We start from the raw sequence: 19,507 nt of genomic DNA, 5'->3' as shown, positions 1-19,507 counted from the left end.
GACAGTCAGCACAGCTTTGGAATAGATGTGTTTCAGTGGGATGTGTTTTTTTTCTATGTGTCACATATTTTTTCACATTGCACTTATCTTATGTTAAATCTAACCCAGGCGACACAGAGAAAAGATTTTTAAACTTAGAGGCATGAGCTCTATTTTAACCCGAATAATTCCAAACCTGGAGATAAACAAACACCAAAGTATAAATGCAGCAGACCTGTTTGGATCTAGCGGTTAAATGATACTTGCTTTTTCAAACTACACTTATTGTCCCACATGAATCAGTTAATCAGTTCATTGTGTGGCCTGACACCCATGAGACTGTGTTATAAATGCAGCAGCTCGATCAAACACTCTAAACTCGAGGCTTGAAAAGGTAAAACTAATCAGACTGATTACAGATTATCTGTAGCAAAAATCCAGATGTGAGAGCTTATTCTTCCTTTAGTCACATTTATTCAAATATTATTACATATTAGGAGGAAATATACATTATAACATTTTTATTTTTTGCATGATGAATTCAATCAGTTCTGTAAAAGTTTTACACTGGAAACTGCTCTCTGCTGGTCAGGGTAACAATGTCATCCATCTTTTCGAATAAGCCTTCAATCGCGGCGTTATTCTTTTTGCTGGTCAGCACATGGTACCTGCCCCCGCAGCGCTCTACGAGCCCCATCAGTTCTCCGTTCCTGAGGATGTGCTGCTCTGCGCTCTCCCCTAAAATCTCCCCCCATGTGAACAGCACCAGAGCGCGCTGCCAGATCTCCTGTCCGAGCAGGCTCATGTGCTCCTCCACGGCTCTTCTGTACTTCTGCGTGCACGTCAGGAAGGCCGGCATGAGCAGCAGGACGACATGGGGACCCGGGTGACACCAGGAGATGCTGTCGAGAATGCCTTTCAGCTGAGAGGCGTTTGCCTCGTCGGGTCCGTCTCGCCACCTCAGGCCGAGCGGCTCTGCGACGGCGAGGCGCCTTCCGGCTATTTGGCCTTTCCACGACCTGAAACTAGAGCCGCTGAATTTGGGCGCTTCTCCTCCCAAGATGGTGACACCAGCAGGGGAGCAGGAAGACCAGGTCTCTCCCAAAACCATCACCCTCAAATCTGACCCGGGAGAGCCTTTGTTGTTTGCTCTTGTGCGAGGTCGAGACAGGAGCTTCAACTCGCCGATCACCTTTGCACTTTCGACCGCTTCTTGTCTCACTTTTGTCTTCTTTGTCTCCGTCAGCGTTTCGACTTTTAGTGTTTCGAGATGACAGTTATTGCTCTCTGCAGCTGACAAAGTTGTTTTCCTCCTCTGATCTTCATTATCTGAATCTTTTCCTCTTCCTCTTTCCCTCCTCTCGCTGACCTCTCGGCACTCTAAAGGCGAGCCGTCTTCCGATCTCTTATCATCAGTCCCGTGTTGTCCGTTCTCCAAAACGCTATGCTGTCTCCGGCTCAACTCTTCCTCTCGCTCTTTGAGGTTCTGCTCCCACGTGCTCAGTTTTTTCAGCGACTCCTTTAGATTCCTCTCCTTCTTGCGAAGCTCTTCCTTCAGCAGAGTCATTTCCCTGCCCATCTCATTCAACTGCTGTGTTGTGTAGTTCACGTGCTCGTTCTGCATCTGCAGCTCCGACTTCCAATTGAGCAACTCCTGTTCTTCGTTCTTCAAGTAGTACTCCCTGTCTTTCAGCTCTTTCCCTTGGTCTTTCAGTCCTCTGACCTTCTTCTGTAGATCGTGACCGTGATAGCTTAGCTCCTTTTGTCTGCCCTCCAGGACTTTCAGTAAGCTTTCCAGCTCCCTCTCCATTTTCTCAACATTCTGCGCCTTCTGCTGCACTTCTTGCTCGTATTTATCCTTCTCCTCTCGTTCCTTTTGTTCTTTTATCTGCAGACTCATTTCCACTTCTCTAAGTTCTTGTTCTTTACTTTCCAACTTTGCCTGTTTTTTCCCAAGCTCCTCCTGTTGTGCGTCGATGTCGTGACGTCTTTTGCTCAGCTCTTCTTCGCTTCGTAGCAGAACTTGCTCCCTTTCACTCACTTCCTTCTCCCTTTTTAGGAATTTCTCTTCGAGCTCCTCATCCCTCGTTCTCTGTTCGCTTTGTTTCTCCGTCATCTGCTTCTCAAAATGCTCTCTCAGCTCATTCATCTGCGCCTTAGTCTCATCTTCTCTCTCCTTCACCATTTCTAGCTCCACTTTTAGTTGGGCATTGACGTCTTTTAAAGGCCCCAGCTCTAGATCTTTCTCTCTTAGCGTGATTTGGATTTCCTCGTATCCTCTGAGATATTTCCTGACCTCTTCGTCACTCTCCTTCTTCACTTCCTCACACTTAGCTCTGAGGTTGTCAGTCTCTTTTCTCATCATCTCATTTTGCTCCTGCAGCTCCTCAACTCTCTTCTGACTTAACTTGTATTTCTCTGTGATGACCTGAATGCTCTTAAGCGTTTCTTCCTCTAGCCGACTTATGGTGCTGTCCTTTTCCTGTGTGATTGACTCAATATCCTCATCTTTCATCTTGATCTCCTTTTCGTATTCCTGAATCATGGCCGTCATCTCCTTTTCCATTTTCTCAGTGAGCTCCTTCAGCTCTGACTTTGTCTGCTCGATTGTTAGCCTCAGCTGGACGGTCTCCTTCTCATTTTCCCTGTCTCTTTGCCTGAGGCGGTCAAGCTCTTTCTCTTTCTCCTGCAGTTTTTCTGTCATTTCCGCATCCTTTTCCCTCTCTTGGTCTCTTTGCCGCTGCTGTATCTCGTCGATAGCGGATGTTTTGCGGTCGTTGCTTTCTTTCAGCTCTTCTATTTCTCTTAAGAAGCTTGCACATGTCTGTTTTGCCTCATCGATCTCGCCGTCTCTCTGTGCAAGAAGACTTTGGGCTTGTGTCAGTTCCTTTGTCTTCTTGTCGATGATCTCTATCAGCTTGTTCACCTCGTTCGCCGCTTTCTCATCCTTCGCCTTCTGCTCTTCCTTCCATCGTGTCTCCCTGGAGTCGGCCAGCTGTTTGGCGCCTTCAATGTCAGCCTCCTTCTCTTTCAGTTTTCTCTCCATGTCACTTAAAAGCTGCCGTCTCATCTCCTCCATCTCTCGTTCTTTGTCTTGCAGCCGTTGCTCTGCCTCTTTCTTTTGGCTGAGAATGATTTCCCCTCTTTCTTCTTCCTTTCTTTGCAGGATCTCATCAATATCTTTAATGTGCTGTTTTAACTTTTCTATCACTCGGCTGTTTTCTTCCGCAGATTGCTCCATCTGTTTCTCGTGATTTAACTTGTCTCTTTCTCTTTCCTCTTCTGTCTGCTGCAACCGTTGCTCGAGCTCCTTTAAACGTTCTTTTAACCTTTCTAATTCTGCCTCTTGTTCCTCCAGTTTTTGCTCCAAAGCTTTTTTGTAGTTCAAATAATCATTTTCTTTCTCCTCCATCTGTCGAAGCTTCTCCTTCATTTCCATGAGTTTGGATTTCATCTCCTCTGTTTCCTTTTCCTTTTCTTGCAGCTGTTGCTCAGTCTCTTGCATGCTTTTTAAGTGATCCCTTTCTTTCTCCTGCTGTTGTTGCAATTTTTCTTTCATTTCTTCCACAAACGCTTTAAACTCCTCGATCTCTTTTTCCTTCTCCTCCAGCGTTTGCTCCATCTCTCTCTTGTATCGCTCTTTGTCCTTTTCACTTTCTTCGATTTCGTTTTTAAGCTGACACTTTAACTCCTCTGTTAGCCGATCTCTCTCTTGCAGTTTTTCCAGAACATACTTTTCATGGTTTTGATTCAGGATTTGCTTTTCTTTTGCATGCTTTAGCTCTATCTCTTCAACTTGGGCAGCATATGTTTCTTCCAAGTCTCTTATCTGTCTCTGTCTTTCCTGCAGTTGTTTATCTATTTCTTTTGCGAACTGTTGTTTCAGCTCTTCGGTCTCCTTTTGCCTTTCTTGCTCTACGCCCCTTAGTTTTTCAGTGTACTGTTGTTGGATCCTCTCCACATCCTCCTCCTTTTGTTTCACATTTTTATGAACTTCCTCCTGGTGTTGGGCACTTCTCGTCTCCATCAGATTTACCATCTCACTGATTTTTAGCGTCATCTCTTGATGCTGATGTTTTAAGGCCTCTATCTCCTTTTCTTTGTCCCTCATCTTTTGTTCCAGTTCTCTTTTGTGGTTTTGATGAATCATCTCTTTGTCTTTTTCATTTTCCATCATCTTTTCTTCCATTTGTGCACGGCACTTTTCTTCTATATCTGCTATTGCTTTCTCTTTGGCCTTCACACATTCCTTCTTTTCTTTAGCAAACAGCTCTTTCAGCTCTGCGGCCTGCCTTTGTTTTTCTTGCTGTATGTTCTTAATTTCATCACCGTGCTCTTGTGCCATCCTTTCCAAGTCATCAGCTTTTTCTTTCAGCTTCTTTTCATATTCTTGCTGTTGTTGAACTTTTGCTGTCTCCATCGTTTTTTCTATTTCATTAATCCTTGTGGCCATCTCTTCCTCGTGCTGCTTCCTTATGTCTTTTATCTCTGCTTTCTTCTCCTGTATTTTTACCTCAATCTCTTTCTTATGCTCTGATTTGATTTCTTCCAATTTCCTCTCCATATCTGTCTCATGTTGTTTTACGTTATTGAGAGTTACCTGTTTTTCCTCCAAGGCTTTCTTCCTCAGTTCTTCCATCAGTTTGTCTTTTTCGAGCAGCTTTACTTCCATCTCAGTCCTTAGTTTTTGTTCCATCTCTGCCGTTTCCTTGTTTTTTTCTTGTACTGTTCTCTTTAGAGTGTTCTCATAGTGGGTTTTAGTCCGGCTGATTTCTGCTATTAAAGACTCGTGTTTTTCAGTCCAGTCAGATATCTCTTTGTTGAGGAGCTCTATGGTCTGCCTCAGTTTCTCATATTCTTTCATCCATTCTTGTGTCTTTGCTCTAAAAGCATCCTCCCTTTGTTTCGTCTCATGTTCCTTTTCTACGCTGGCACGCTCAAGGTCGAGAAGCTTAATTTGCTGCTCCTCGGTTCTTTCCTGCAGTTCCTCAATCTCTCTCTCTTTTATCTCCAGTTTGTAAAGCAGCTTTTCCCTTTCTTGTTGAGCTTGGCTCAGTGCTATGCGGATTCTCTCCTTTTCCAGGCTCAGATCCTGAATTTCTTTCTCTCTGTCCTCTGTCAGCCATTGCATCCTCTCCTCCAGCTCACCGAAATCGTTCTTCCTCTCGCCGACCCTCATGTCTTCATCCTCCGCTTCTTCCTTTTGAATGTCAGCTTTTCCTGGAGATTTCACCTTCTTCCTTCTATCAAAGAACCATCTGATGCTCTTCATCTCCCTGTCCCTCATGTTCTTCAGCTCTGCCTCCTGACGAAGCATTTTATCTGCCATCTCCTTCAGACGCTGGTTGAACTTTTCATTTCTTTGTTGGCTCAAATCCCTGACTTCTTGCACCAGACCGGAAAAAGCCTCGCATCTGTTCATTGTTGCCATCTTTTCCACTTTCTCTAGCAGCTCTGTCACCTTACTGGAACCTCTACCTCCTCTTCCTCCACCATCTACACTGCTGATGACGTGGTACCGCCGCCTGCACTTCTCCAGAAGCAACTGCAGGTCCCTGCCTCCACTCTGGATGTGCTGCTCAATATCCACTCCCTCTCTGAGCTGATCTCCATGGGTGAACAGCAAGATTGTGTGTCTCCATACACCTTCTCCCAGAAGTTCCAGATGTTCTCTCACATGTCCCGCTTTCACCAGTGTGTCCACCCTCAGAGTCAGCAGGAGTGCATGAGGACCCGGAGGGCACAAAGATACGCTGCAGACAATCTCTCTCTTCACTCTCTCTGGAGTTGCACCTGCCACACCCGCCTCCCAGCCTGGCGTGTCCACCACAGTCACCAGCCGCATGGCCACTTCCGCTTGTTGACGAATGCACTCTTCTGTTACGGCTCCCGACTGGAAGAACCCTGGTTTTCCAAGGATGGTATTCCCAGCAGAACTTTTTCCAGTTTCACGCTCGCCCAGTAGAACCAGTCTGATCTCAGGAAGACGTCGAGGGGATTTGGAGAAAGACTGATGGGCATCCAGCTCAGAACCCTGTGGACCATCGCCTGACAGGAAAAAAAGGGGACATTTTCAGTAAAAGAGAACTATTTTAATGCCATAACCCAGCTGTAATCTCCAAATATTTCACGTTCGTACAATATTGTACGAACGTGATAATTATATTGTACGAACGTACGAACGTGATAATTATATTGTACGAACGTGATGATTATGTATATTGTAATAACGTGATATTATGTTGTTCAAACGTGAAAAGTATATTGTACAAACAGGAAAAGTATCTTGTTAGAACAATAAACTTTTCACGTTATAACGTGATACACTTCTATTTTCCTTTTGCCTGGGTGGCAGCTCTACGCTTCCGTAATTCTGTAATGGAATACATTTTAAAAGTAACCTTCCCAACACTGTCAAGCAGTAACTACAGCATTCCAAAGCAAGAGGTGGGGATATAACACTAACTACACATAAATGTTGGCCAATCAAAAGACAATAATCAAAATGTTGCAATATAAAACTCTGTCTTCTTTGTCTGTGTGTAAATGAAGACGTTTCTGAAACACTTTAATGAATGAAATCTCTATTTTTTGTACAGTAAACAAAGCTACATTTACCTGAGTACTCTATGTGTTAGTACAGGCTTTATTTCTTTACAACTTGGGACTGACTTTCTCTGCTGTGCAGGTAACAAGAGAGTCGTTCATCAGAGCTTTCAAGAGGAAAATCAGGTAAAACTCAGCCTTACAATAAGAACTAAGACAAAAACAGGCTCTGTAAGCCTGTGGAGATCTGTGTGACTCCCTGTGATTTTGGTTATAGTTAGTAGTGTTACCACTACTTACACACTAGAAAACATAGAGCCACACTCATGTTTCTTTTCACTTTAAATCTAATAATCACATTACTTTAATGACTTCAGTCTCTGTCAGCTTCTGAGCTTCATCCTAGCAAATACAACCTACCTAAACACAAATCAGCACTGTTATTTAGAATTGCATTTCTGGTCTGTGACGTTTTATTTGTGCCAAAATTGCCAAAATTATGCACAATGTCTATGTCTGAACTGAACACATTGAAAAAACATTTGACAATCACTTTTTCACTTCCAGCTGTAAAGATGGATACTCTCTGTGACGACAGTGATGGCTACTTCTAGCAGGATAACAAACAATTGTCACTGGTTTCTTGAACATGACGATGGGTCCACTGTATTTAAATGGCCTCCCAGTCACCAGATCTCAATTTAATAGGGCACCTTTGGGATGTGGTGGAACAGAGGTTAATATCGCAGATGAGCAGCAACTGTGTGAGCTTATCATGTCAATATGAACCAAAATCCCTGAGAATTCTTCGAGTACCTTGTTAGATCTGTGTCACAAAGAATTAAGGCCGTGCTGAAGGCAAAAAGGAAAACGAAATTAATACTAGCACTAACTAATGAAACTAATGCAAAACCTTTAAAGTGATGAGAAGTCACTTATCAGTGCTGCTTCTGTGTAAAGATAAACTCTAAATCCTGACTGAAGCTCTTCCTACAAACACATTAGGTCCATTCAAGGTGGGGGTCAAACATGGTGCTAGCAAGGTGTACCTAATAAAGTGGCTGGTGCAGACAGTGTGGATCTCAAGATAATTTTGGCACAAATTAAACTTTGTGTTTGCACCTGATGCTTGTTGAATATCATCATTTATAATTCCTCCATCTTTGTGATGCAGTGACGACTGATATTAACTTTGTTCTGGTCTCGATCAACCTTTTTTCTGGGCCTTCTAATCATATGAAATGATTTCATAAACTTAAGAAAACTTGGGAAGTGTTATAAAAATAAACAGACTTACTAATGAGAGTGGCTTTGATGGTCCCTCTCTGCATCTGCGCCTCCATCTGTCGCTGTTTCTTTCTCCTCTCCCTGGCTCTCCTCTTCCCATCGGCCTCCAGCCCCAACACGACGGTATCCATCTCTAAATGGTTGCTTCCATCCTTCTTCTTATCTACCATCTCCTCCAGCTTCCTTATCAGCTCTTTAACCTGTGTCCCATCTCCTTTGCTCCGGTTATTCACAACATGGTATCTGTTTCCACACTTCTGCAGGAGTCTCTGGAGCGACGGGCCGCTTGACACGATTCGTTGCTCCATTGTGCCCATGCCCAGTTCGTCTCCTCTGGTGAACAGCACCATAGTGTGCTCCCACACGTGTTTCCCCAGCGGCTCCAGGTGTTCCTCAATCTCTATGATGTAGTCATCTGTCACAGAAGCACAGGCCCGCACGGCCAGCAGCACAGCGTGAGGCCCGGGAGGACAAAGCGACACGCTTCTCAAAGTTTCTCTCCTCACCCAGTTTGGAGTGCTATTAAGCGGGTAGTACCACTCCCACCCAGGTGTGTCCACCACTGTGAGTTTTCGCCCCACCACATCAGCTCGCCTTTTCACACACTCCTCTGTGGGCTTCCCGCTCTCAAATCCCCCCACTCCTCCCAGTATCGTGTTGCCTGCGGCGCTCTTCCCGGTTCCTTTCCGGCCAAGGAGGACCAGCCTAAGTTCCTGAAGAGCAGGGGGGCTACTGTCTGAGGCAGGGGGGTGTTGTGGCTTCATGGTGGCCTGCAGGCTCTCATCTGTGAAGAAAGGGAGAAGTACTTCCTCAATGCACCGCACCGGATAAGCTGAATGACACAGACACAGAAATGCGATAATAGTCAGACATCTGCTCACTACTTTACTCTTAAAACTGCACCTGAAGCCCTCAGTTTCAACACCCAGTGTTACCCGACATCTGTAAGAGGACTATTATACTATGCTTGCAAATTATATACTGATTGTAACACGTTAAAGCACATCTGCATCATCAAGTGAGACTGTTTATCATTGTCGTTATCAGTCTGTCTTCAGCGTCACTCAAAGGGGCCAGAGTGCAAGCTAAAATAAAAATTACTGTTAAAATTACTGTTTTATAAAAAAGTAAAACATCTACAAGAAACTCACCACCAAATGTGCTTACGGCTGGACTGCAGTTCTCATCTGTCATGTCCATCACCCCTGCGTGCACTTTCCTCCTCTTCTTCCTCTTCCTCTTTTTTAGTTCCTGTGTTTTTTTCTACAGCAACGATTTCTTCACCATCATTACGAAGGGAAACACAAAAAACCCCTCCCCCGCTTGCTAAATAACTGACCCAAGCTGATGATTGCAGTCACACAAAGTGAACAAAGACTGTCTGAGGGAGGCAGACTCGCTGCCTCACGTGACCTGTCTGTGGTTTTTTAACTTGCTCTCATTGAACACGACAGGAAGTTAGACGGGTGGCACGGTGAGCTTTTGTGACAGTCCATGTTTGCAAAGTAAACGCAGGCAACACGTCTCTGCTCCTGCATGCCGCACACAGATGCAATGGTTCACACATGTATGCACATGGTGCACATACACAGAACATGCTTCTGCATGCACACATGAGCAGATGCATGTGTTATCTTGAGAACTGCAGAGCTCCTTACCGTCAAATGGTGCTCTGTGGTTAAGAGTGTGGAACTTCGGTTTCCTCTACCCATGAGCGACAAGAGACGACTCGAAATAAGATAACTGTCATCGCCACAGAGGTTTTTCATACTGAGGAAAAACATGCAAACTTTAATTTAAGATCCCGTTTTATAAAGCACAAAGGATGAAGACAGGTTTGCATTTATTTAAGATGCAGAATTTTAATGTTTGTTTTCTACTTCAGAACCGTGTTGCTAACTGAAACTAACTGTGTCGAATAAGGAAGAGCATGTTTCATCAAGTTTATCAGAGCACCACGATGCACTATGTTCCTCATTTTACTGACGGCTACACTACACTAAACTGAAGCCGCCAAACATCCTACAATCACTTCCCCATATTTACATCATGCAAATTCAGAGTGAACTCGGAAATGGCAGCTGAGAGAGAGGAAAAAAAACAACATCTAAAAAGAGCAAATGTTTCCGCTGTTAGTGAGTAAGGTTTTATGTAAATAGCGCTTCTCAATAACGACATTCACAAAGTGTTTCACAATACAGAATAAGATGCAACAATTAAAATAGCATAAACAGATAAAACTAAATAAAGGCAAGCCTCTTTCTTTACTTTAGAAACATGAACAGCTTCAATGAGTCTTACGTCCAACGGAAACAAGTGCCATGATTTGGGGTCCACAACCTCAAAACTACAGTTATCTTTTGTCCATAACTTGGATGTTGGTACAACCGACAAATACTGATCAAACCTTACAGATCTAGTCCGGTGGGTCAAAAATTAGGCGAATAGGGCCAGCAAAGACTTCAACCTGCTGGACAGCTTTGGAAAAGGAGGCCATAAATCTTTGAACTTTTAACATCATCAAGTTTTATAGACCAAAGCCAGTTACGCTACACCAAAGTAGTTAAGTAATAAGTAATTAAATGACAGACATGAAAACCAGTTTCTGTTTTTCACTGTCTAAACATCTTTACACTGACAGAAAGTGCAGTTTCATTCATCCCACTCCAGATCAAAGTACGCTGTGTGTGGACCTCAGTGTACCATGAGTGTGACATCCCTGATTTAGACATGGTGGGCTCTGAGGACAAGTCTTCAAACAGCTTAGAGAAAAATTATGATGATTGTCATGACAGCTGAACAAGCTGTTGATTTAGATAATGACATACAGAGCCATGAGAAAGACTCTGCTCCAACTACAGTTTTCTTTAGTAAAGTGTTTATGGAACCATTTTACTTTATTTTTTCCTCTTTTTTCAGCACCGGCACAAACTCACTGAGTCGTAAACTTTATTTATAGTTAATGAAGAATAACTTCCATCACTGTTTAAAATCAACAGTGGACTACACATACAACGCATGTCTTGAAATAGTGTTTATCATTAGCTGTTTTCTATCTGGTTTCATTATGCTTCTGTGTGGTTTTGGTTTCATTTATTGTTTAGTATTTGTACCCTTTAGTCCTTGTATTTTAGTTCTGCTGACTTTTTGTGTTTATGGAGTTTATTTAGTTGTTAAAGCATTTCCCTTTGTCTTTCTGTCCTTTCTGGTAGCGGTTCATTTGTATTTAGCATTCAGCATTCTTCCCTCCTCCACATCCTCTCCCCTCTGTTTGATTTCACTGTGATTCTATGTTCTTAGTTTTATGTCTGTTTTTTGCTGGTTTGGGGTTTTGATTTTTATCTTTTGTTATACTTGATTTCTAGTTGCTGTTCATAAGTTTTTTATTTATGTTTCTCTGGGGCTCCTTTTGTACACTGTAGTCTGTCTCAGTATTAAGTGGTCATCTCTTGGGTATTTTCCTGTTTTTACTTTGTTAGCAAGTAGTCTCTGGTTTCTTTTTTACAATTTTCTAGGGATGAGTTTAGTTTTTTTTATTTTCTGGTGCTTGGTTCTTGTATTTGTAGTAACAGTAATCCCCCTGCTCTGTCTCGTCCTCCCATATTTCTTCCTCTATTGATTCACTTATCTTTCTACATTATGTTGTTTTAGTTGTTTCCATGTTTTAGTTAGAGTTGTACTTCCTCTTCTGGCAAGATTTGGCACAGCTGTGCATCTTTACCCTCTGGTATTCCTGTTCTCAGTGTTGTTTTGTCCATTTATCCCTGGTTATTTATTTTCTGTGGTTTTATGGATCTGAACATCTTGACCTTAAGTTCTGTCCAAACTAGAAGTGACATGGTGACCTGGTTGCACAGAAACTGAATGACATTCAGAAGCATCGAGCAACTATGGGAAAATTAACCGCTAATGTTGAAGAACTGAGATAAATTATAATCAATTTCCATGTGAGCGACTGAAGTAACTACCAATTACAGTGAAGAATGGCTCTGATATATGACCTTGTTGTAAAATACCAATTTGCTGACAAATTGACAGCTGATCACACATTCCAGACTCCAGTCGCTCACCTGGAAGTTGAGAAGTTTATCTTGGCTCTCACCCACTTCCCATTACCAACACTTATTTCTCCCTTACTTGCAGAATCTTATTCACATTCTGTGGTTTCTGGTTTCCACGTTGCTTCCAGTGAAGCTTAAGAGCCTCCTCTAGGCAACTGAACTTGTAATGTCTACAAGTGACTGTCCATCAGCTTCAAAGTGATGCTTGACCAACAAATCAAAGCTACAGCCATACTAGGAGGGTTTCATAATGATATGAACACCAGAAACTACAAAGAAAAATGGTGGCATGGTGACCGGGCAGGTCAAATACAGGCAAGATCTGAAAACTGCTGTTCACAAACGCTGTCCATCTAATCTGACTGAGCTGGAGCTGTTTTGCAAAGAAGAATGGGCAAGGATTTCAGTCTCTAGATGTGCAAAGCTGGTAGAGACATACCCTAAAAGACTGGCAGCTGTAATTGCAGCAAAAGGTGGTTCTACAAAGTATTGACTCAGGGGGCTGAATAATTACGCACACCCCACTTTGCAGATATTTATTTGTAAAAATAAATCATGTATGATTTTGGTTCCACTTCTCATGTGTACACCACTTTGTGTTGGTCTTTCACGTGGAATTCCAATAAAATTGATTCATGTTTGTGGCTGTAATGTGACAAAATGTGGAAAAGTTCAAGGGGGCCGAATACTTTTGCAAGCCACTGTATTCCTATAACTTCCAGATGAGTGAGTGAAGTGATTGCCAATGAGTGTAGGATAAAGACCTGGTAGTAAAAGACATTGAAGGATTACCTAAGCAACCGTGTCCTGAAATATCCAGTAGCATCCAACCACCTTCAAGTGATGGACAACGAGGTGATGCACAAAGATTTTGTGGGTCTTTCGGGCTAACTGACAACAAACTTAGGCGATATGATAGAAAAGCTAGAACAGCTATTAAATGGGCCTCACAGAGAGATTATTTTCCCAGTTACACAAAAAGCAGGAGAAAAGAACTGAGATTCTGAGATGAAAATATTGAAATAATGGACTGAACAGAATTTTTCCCATTTCTTCAGTTTGTTCATAGGCAGACATATTATACATGCTGTATATATTTTATTTTTACTTAAATATAGTATGAGAGAGAAGCTAGATTAGCACAGAGGAAAATAGCAATTTAGCTTTACCCCAGGTCAATCTGAAATACGGGATGCATTTATTTCCTAACAGGTGTTGTATTGTGTCCCTGCACCTTGGCTGTGTGGCCTCTCTGGGTATACACACATGGTGCACCATGTTCTCCTGTCCTGTCCAGTGAGCACCATGAAAACACACACAAATATTAGATCATGTTCTTTATGATTCACCCTTTCCTCCAGCACTGCTCAGGGTTAATAAAAACAAACCCTGTTTATGGAAAGGACTGAATCAGCCGTATTGATTTGGCACCATTAACCCAAGCGGAGCTGTTTTGAGGTCTGTTAAGTGTTCTGCGAGTATTACCATGATGGATGCCTTTTGACACGCGCGCTGCTTTTTGTAAATGTCAAATGAATTACTTTTATTGGACTCCCTGCAGCAGCGGCAGCAATCCCCTCCAAATGTGAGGCTGTCCAGCATCTAAAAGAGTCCATATCATGAATAAAAAATCAGCCCGAAAAATTCCACCATCAGCGCTGGAGCTCTCTTTAATGTATCATGTAAATTTCCATCGGCATTTGCTGATTAGTTTGCCCCTGAAATTAACTGGTCAATGGAGAAGATAAGTGCTAGTGGTGGAAATGGGAAACACAGAAATGTACAGTGCCGTGTTCCCTCTGTAATTTTAGTTGAACCGTGAGGCTTGTGGGGTTTCATTTTTAAAGTAAAAGAACTGCGGCCAATAAAGTTTCTTTTTATGGCTGATTTAAGAGTGCATGTCTTTCCAGCTCTGAAAATTAAACCATATTTTATGGTTTGAGTACCACTGATGGAAAGTCTTTCTCACGTATTAATGAAAGAGAAATTTTGTTCATGTACTAACCACCCACTCCTCGGAAGTTTTGACTTCTATTGTTTTTGGACTCGTTTGTTGCTCTTTATTAACCTTTGACACAATAGACTATGTGCACGTTAGCATATGCTACTTCCGGTGCGGAAACTCCTGTGGGGAGCTTTGTTTCCGGTGTCCTATTCGTGCCTTGTTTACGGTCCAAATCAAGTTAAGCAAATGAATGAATCAAGTCACAATGTGACGTAAAAAAAAAAAAAAAAAGCATGCAAACTTGCACTAAAAAATCTGCGAAACAGCGATGTGAAAGGTGAACCGCGTTATTAGCGAGGTAAGTCACAACATACCCTTTGTAAATACTAATGTATAGAAACCGTTACCAGCAATCATTCATTTTTTGTGTGGCTTTTTTTCACGGTTTGTTAACATGCTGTGTGGGTGTGTACTTGACTAGCTGATATCGACATAACGGGGAAACATCTGGTTTGACTATTCTTCACCTGTAGTTTGAATGCTGAACATTTGCCTGTTTAAATCATAAGACCAGTCACTATACAGAGATGTGCTTCTGAATGTGGACGATGTGTCTTCTGCATGCGGTGATGCAGTTCTGCTTGTGTTGAGTGATGTAAACAACCGATCGATCTAAACTCTTTAAACGTCAAAATTGATCATTAGATTTTTTATGACACACAGTGGTGAGTGTTCCCACCTTCTGCTCTTTGTAAGTTAACGCGATCTTTCCGTTTTCGAGTTTTGGACATGATTTTGGAGTATATCTTCGCAGTAGCGATTGACCGCAAAGTAAAGCTACCGGAAATGTACAACCTACATTTGGTCTCAAACCAGGAAGTTAGCATTTTCTCGTGCACAGGGTCTATATCAGTGCCAGTATGGAAAACTGTTTACATCTAGTGACTCCACAGCAACATGTTAATGCTAGAGCAGGCTAACTGTGACTGCCAGCAGCCACAGATGTAGCAGTGTTTGCAAAGGTGGTAATACCATATTAGCAAAAATAGCAGTGGTAACATTAGCAGCATACAAACTGGAACATAGTGATGTGTCAGTTGCGAACGAAACGGCTCTTAGAGCCGGGTCTTTGACTTGAATGACGCAAGCCGGCTCCTTATCGCGAGCCATGGGTTTTTTTTTCCTTCTCTCACCCTCTCTCTCGCACTTTTTTTCCACTTCACTCCGCATGCGAGCCTTGTGCTTGGCGCTGGGAGGAGGGGGGAGGGGCGATAGTTACACTCGCAGTAGCACAGGAACAGAGCAGGAGGGAGAGAGAGAGAAAGAGAGCCAGGGACAACAATGTCACATTAGAAAGGTATAGTTATCATCCACAACTATTTTCAGTTGAAGATGAAAAAGGATTTAGAAAGTTTATTCATGCAGGTCCATATGACAGAGAATATGCATCTTTTTTTTGTTTTCATATTTTAATTTATATTTAATTGTGTTGTGGTTTGCAGTGTTTTGTGTTGTTTCACTTTAAATTTGTTTAAAAGGAAAAAGCTGAAAATTTAAATAGTTAAATGTGAATAGTTGATTTTTGTATTATATGATTTATTTATTACATTTTATGTGGAGTGAATAAATAAAAGTATATTTACGGTGGCCCTGAGAAACAAAGCACGTAAAAACTCCAAAACACGTAAAAACTCCAAAACACATAAACACTCCAAAACACGTACAAAACACAACAGAAGTGCTCCAGGATGCTAGGCGCAATGTTGAGCTTTTGTTATCTAGAGGCTACAGAAGCCAGCAACGACTGGATTTGGTGTGTGGTAGTAAGAGGTAAATGAACATTTTTATTATTTGAATATATATGAGTGCTTGTGTATAAATACACAAACAATACACATATGCTTTCAATTGTGTAATTTAAGTGATCTAGGGTAGCTCTGTTTTGGAAGTTCAGTTAACGCTAGAAATGTGTTTTGGAGTTTGTACGTGTTTTGTCTCTAGGGGCCACCACATATGTATATATAAACATATATAAATAAAACCACTTTTTTTACATTAGTAATTCCTTTTGTGCATAATTTTATATTATTGTTAATAATAAATTAATTAAAGCAACAAAACAACCTGAAGAGCCGGTTCGGAGCCGAAAGAGCCGGCTCTTTTTAGTGAGCCGAGCCGAAAGAGCCGGTTCTCTAAAAAGAGCTGGAAATCCCATCACTACTGGAACAGTACTTATAAAGCGGTGGCCAAACCAAAGGTGATATTTGCTCATCCCTGCTGATATATCCTATTCATAGTGCTAGTTGATAAGCTGCTATAGGGCTCACATTTGTTGCATTTGTGCACAGATCCATTGATCTCTTTTCTCCTAGGTGTTCTGTTTTCTTTTCACTTTGTTCACCACTATTCACCATTTTATTCAAGAAGGTCAATAGAGAGAAAAATAAAGCTCTTTTAGCTAGGAGTTAGCAAGTGTGTTAGCTAATTGGCTTAGCCTAGGCTTTATTAACTCGACATAGCTAAAATGTATGGGATAACTGGCTTCAAGTAGTTTGTGCTCAGCTGAGGCCAACTTCCTTTTTTAAATGAATCTTTCCAAATGTACCAGACATAAAATCTGATGTTTCTTTGGAGTGCTGAATTTGTATTTTATAACTTTTCACTGTAGATCTCAGTGCAAGAGAAGGTCAAAACCAAAACAAACCTAACAGAAAGTCAGCAAAATCTTTACAAGTGGCCAAATCAACAATCTGCTTGTTAAAAAGAATGAATCCACCGGGCAGTGCGGCAAAACCAAAAGCCCTGAAATACCAGAGAAGACAACTAAAGCACAAGATGCCAGAATTATTTCCATGGTTAAGAAAAACAACATCATAACATTGAGCCAAGTCAAACTGTAAAAGCAGCCAAAGACTTTCTCAAGTTAAACATATGGGATGTTCTTCCCTGATTATGTCAGTCACCTGATTTCAAACCCTTTACAGATTCAGAAAGAGTCACAACCAAAGAGTGGCTGAAGATGGCTGCAGGAAAGGCCAAGCAGAGCATCTCAAGGGAGCAAAGCATTTGGTGATATTCATGGGATCTGGGCTTTGTGCAGAAACTGACTGTAAAGGATTTTATCCAATAACTGAAAGCAAGCCTTTTTTTTTTAATCCATTTTTTTACTGAACTACTAAAATTATGTGTTTGTCCAACCAATTATGGGCCCAACTTTAACTATTTTGTTTTTTTCACTGTTGTGGGTAAAAATGTCACAATCCTGGGTCTTTTGACCCAGCGTTTTGAGTTTCACCTTATTTTGATGTTTATGCTTTATGTTTAAGTCCTTTAGGTTTTCTAAGGTCATTCTACTGTGCCTAGGTTGCCATTATAGTTTTTTAGATTGCCCTTGTGTCTTCTACCCCTGTGTTTTGGTTTCCCTCACCCTTTATGTGTTTCATGTCTGGGTGTCTTATGCTGTCAAGTTCATGTTGTCATGTCTTCATTCCAGGCTGTTTACTATTTTACTGTGTAATAATAATAATAATGGATTGGATTTATATAGCGCTTTTCAAGGCACCCAAAGCGCTTTACAATGCCACTATTCATTCACTCTCACATTCACACACTGGTGGAGGCAAGCTACAGTGTAAGTTCCTTTCCTGTGTGCAGTGTGTCTTGTTTTGCTTCCCCTTGTCTCGTTAGGTCTGATTTGTCCCAGCTGGGGGGCCACCTGTTCCCAATCCTCTCTTTATCTTTCTGTGTATTTAAGTCCTCTGTCCTCCTTTGTTTAATGTCAGGGCGTCTGTTGTCTTTTGCGACATGTCTATGTCATGTCAAGTATCTTTGTATCCACGCCAAGTTTCATGTTTAGGGTTTTTCATGTTTTATTTTTAGTTTCCCCAGTTTAGGTTATTGTTTGTTCTCGTCTTTGTTTGACTTTGTATTTTTCCATCAGCCATATTAAACGGCTCGTTTTTTTGTTGACTCAAGTTACGTTCCACGTTCTATTTTGTCTGCACTCGGGTCTACTGTTCATACTTCACACAGTCAGCTACTCAGCCAGACTGTGACAAAAAAAATGTATGCAACTTGAGATTCAACAAGTGTGAGGCTGAAGCAGTGTAGAAATGTCCCAACAAGTAAAGCAAGTACTGCCGTAGTTGCCTTAGTGTTATGTTAAAATAGGAATTTTCACCCAGTGACTCCAGTGGATCATTGGGCTTTCAAGAGTTAAAATTTTCCCGTGAGCCAGTTTTAGAAATAACAGAATAAATAGCCTTCAGGTGGTTTTTTTTTTTTTTAATTTTCTTTTATTTTGCCATACCGTCTAACCTTTTTTAAAAACCCCAGACCACGCTCTTACAAACATAACCAGGTATGTTTTTATTCTCCCAAGCTGAACAGGCTTTAACCCCAATTTTTCACATCAGGATTTTTCTTTCACATCTGATATGGTTTCTACATAAACTTTGTATTCCTGCCAGCAAAGAAAATGTTATGCTTTTTTCTTGGAGTCATTTGACAAACCAAGAAGCTTGATTTGTGAAGCTATTTATTATATATATACAAATATACTTTAAACACAGCACAAACAGACTGAGATTGAAAATACTTTTTAGTTGAGTAGCAGAGTTATCATAACCTTGAAACAATAACAAGCCAAAGCCAACACTTTCAATAAAACTACCACATGAGCAAATAGCAACAACAAACAGAGTCACAGCTATTAAAAGTGAATGAACATGCAGCACAAAGACCACATCTTACACTGAGTAAAAGGGTTATATTAAAAAAAGAAAGCTAAAACAAATCACATTTATTTTACAAACACACTGAAATAGACATCCTCCATCAAAATGCTTTTGAACCAACAATGAACCGACATAAGTGGGAGGAAACTATAAATAATTTACAATGCTAAATTAATGCATAACAAACATAACACAAGGTCGACAGCTACTTTTTGTGACTTAAATTTACTATTAATTTCAGAAGCACTTATGTTTAAGTCTAGAGTGAACCTTCTAGGAGTGCAGTACTGTGCAAAAGTCTTGAGCCATTCTCATTTCTTTAGCTTTGAAAGTAGGAAATAGGTGCAATGATTTAGGGATAACACACAAAGTGTTTCATTCTGTGTGTTTTTCAATCCAGGTATGCTCTTACTGCTTTGACAGTGTGTTTGGGATCATCGCCATGATGAAAAATGAAGCTTGTCAATCAGACAAAAATGTGTAAATTTTCCTAATTTTTTTAAGATCACACTGCCTAACAGAAACTGTAATAATACCTTTTTAATACTATTGTTATATATTTTAAACTGCATGATGTGTGATGTAAAATGAGCTAGAAAAAGGTGGGTTTATTTGAAGCATTTCTGAAAACAAAATAAAATAAAAACATTCTGAATTGCTACTTTGTCACATACTACATTTACTTTTATGACTGTAAACGGCAACATTTAAGAAGTGTTGTGTTTAATAACAGTTTCTGCAGTGTTCAAGGTAGAAAAAGTTAAGTGCAGGTTTATTCATGTGAGTCCTCAAATATCTCAAACCAGAAACTTAGTCAGTGACTTTATGTGCCTGAGCCGCATCCATCCGTGGGTTGCATGAAGATGGTACATTCCACATCCTGTTTCTAAGCTGGACAGCACAGTTACACCCATAGAAGAAGTCTTTCTCTGCAGATGTCTTAGACACACACG

General features: G+C 41.2%; 1 protein-coding gene across 1 annotated transcript; it reads right to left on the bottom strand.

The window, feature by feature from the left end:
• Window positions 1-496: 496 nt before the first annotated feature.
• Window positions 497-8,754, bottom strand: si:dkey-185m8.2 (uncharacterized). Its single transcript, XM_006805507.3, has 3 exons — window positions 8,748-8,754; window positions 7,823-8,644; window positions 497-6,027 (listed from the first exon to the last, which is right to left on the bottom strand). The coding sequence occupies exons 1-3, from the start codon at window positions 8,752-8,754 to the stop codon at window positions 542-544; spliced, it is 6,315 nt and encodes a 2,104-aa protein (XP_006805570.3). The 3' UTR covers window positions 497-541.
• Between the last annotated feature and the right edge of the window lie 10,753 nt (window positions 8,755-19,507).

The sequence above is a fragment of the Neolamprologus brichardi genome, chromosome 3, assembly GCF_056152115.1.
Source record: "Neolamprologus brichardi isolate AB-2024 chromosome 3, ASM5615211v1, whole genome shotgun sequence".
Taxonomy (NCBI): Eukaryota; Metazoa; Chordata; class Actinopteri; order Cichliformes; family Cichlidae; genus Neolamprologus; species Neolamprologus brichardi.
This window is presented reverse-complemented; position numbering and strand designations above follow the sequence as displayed.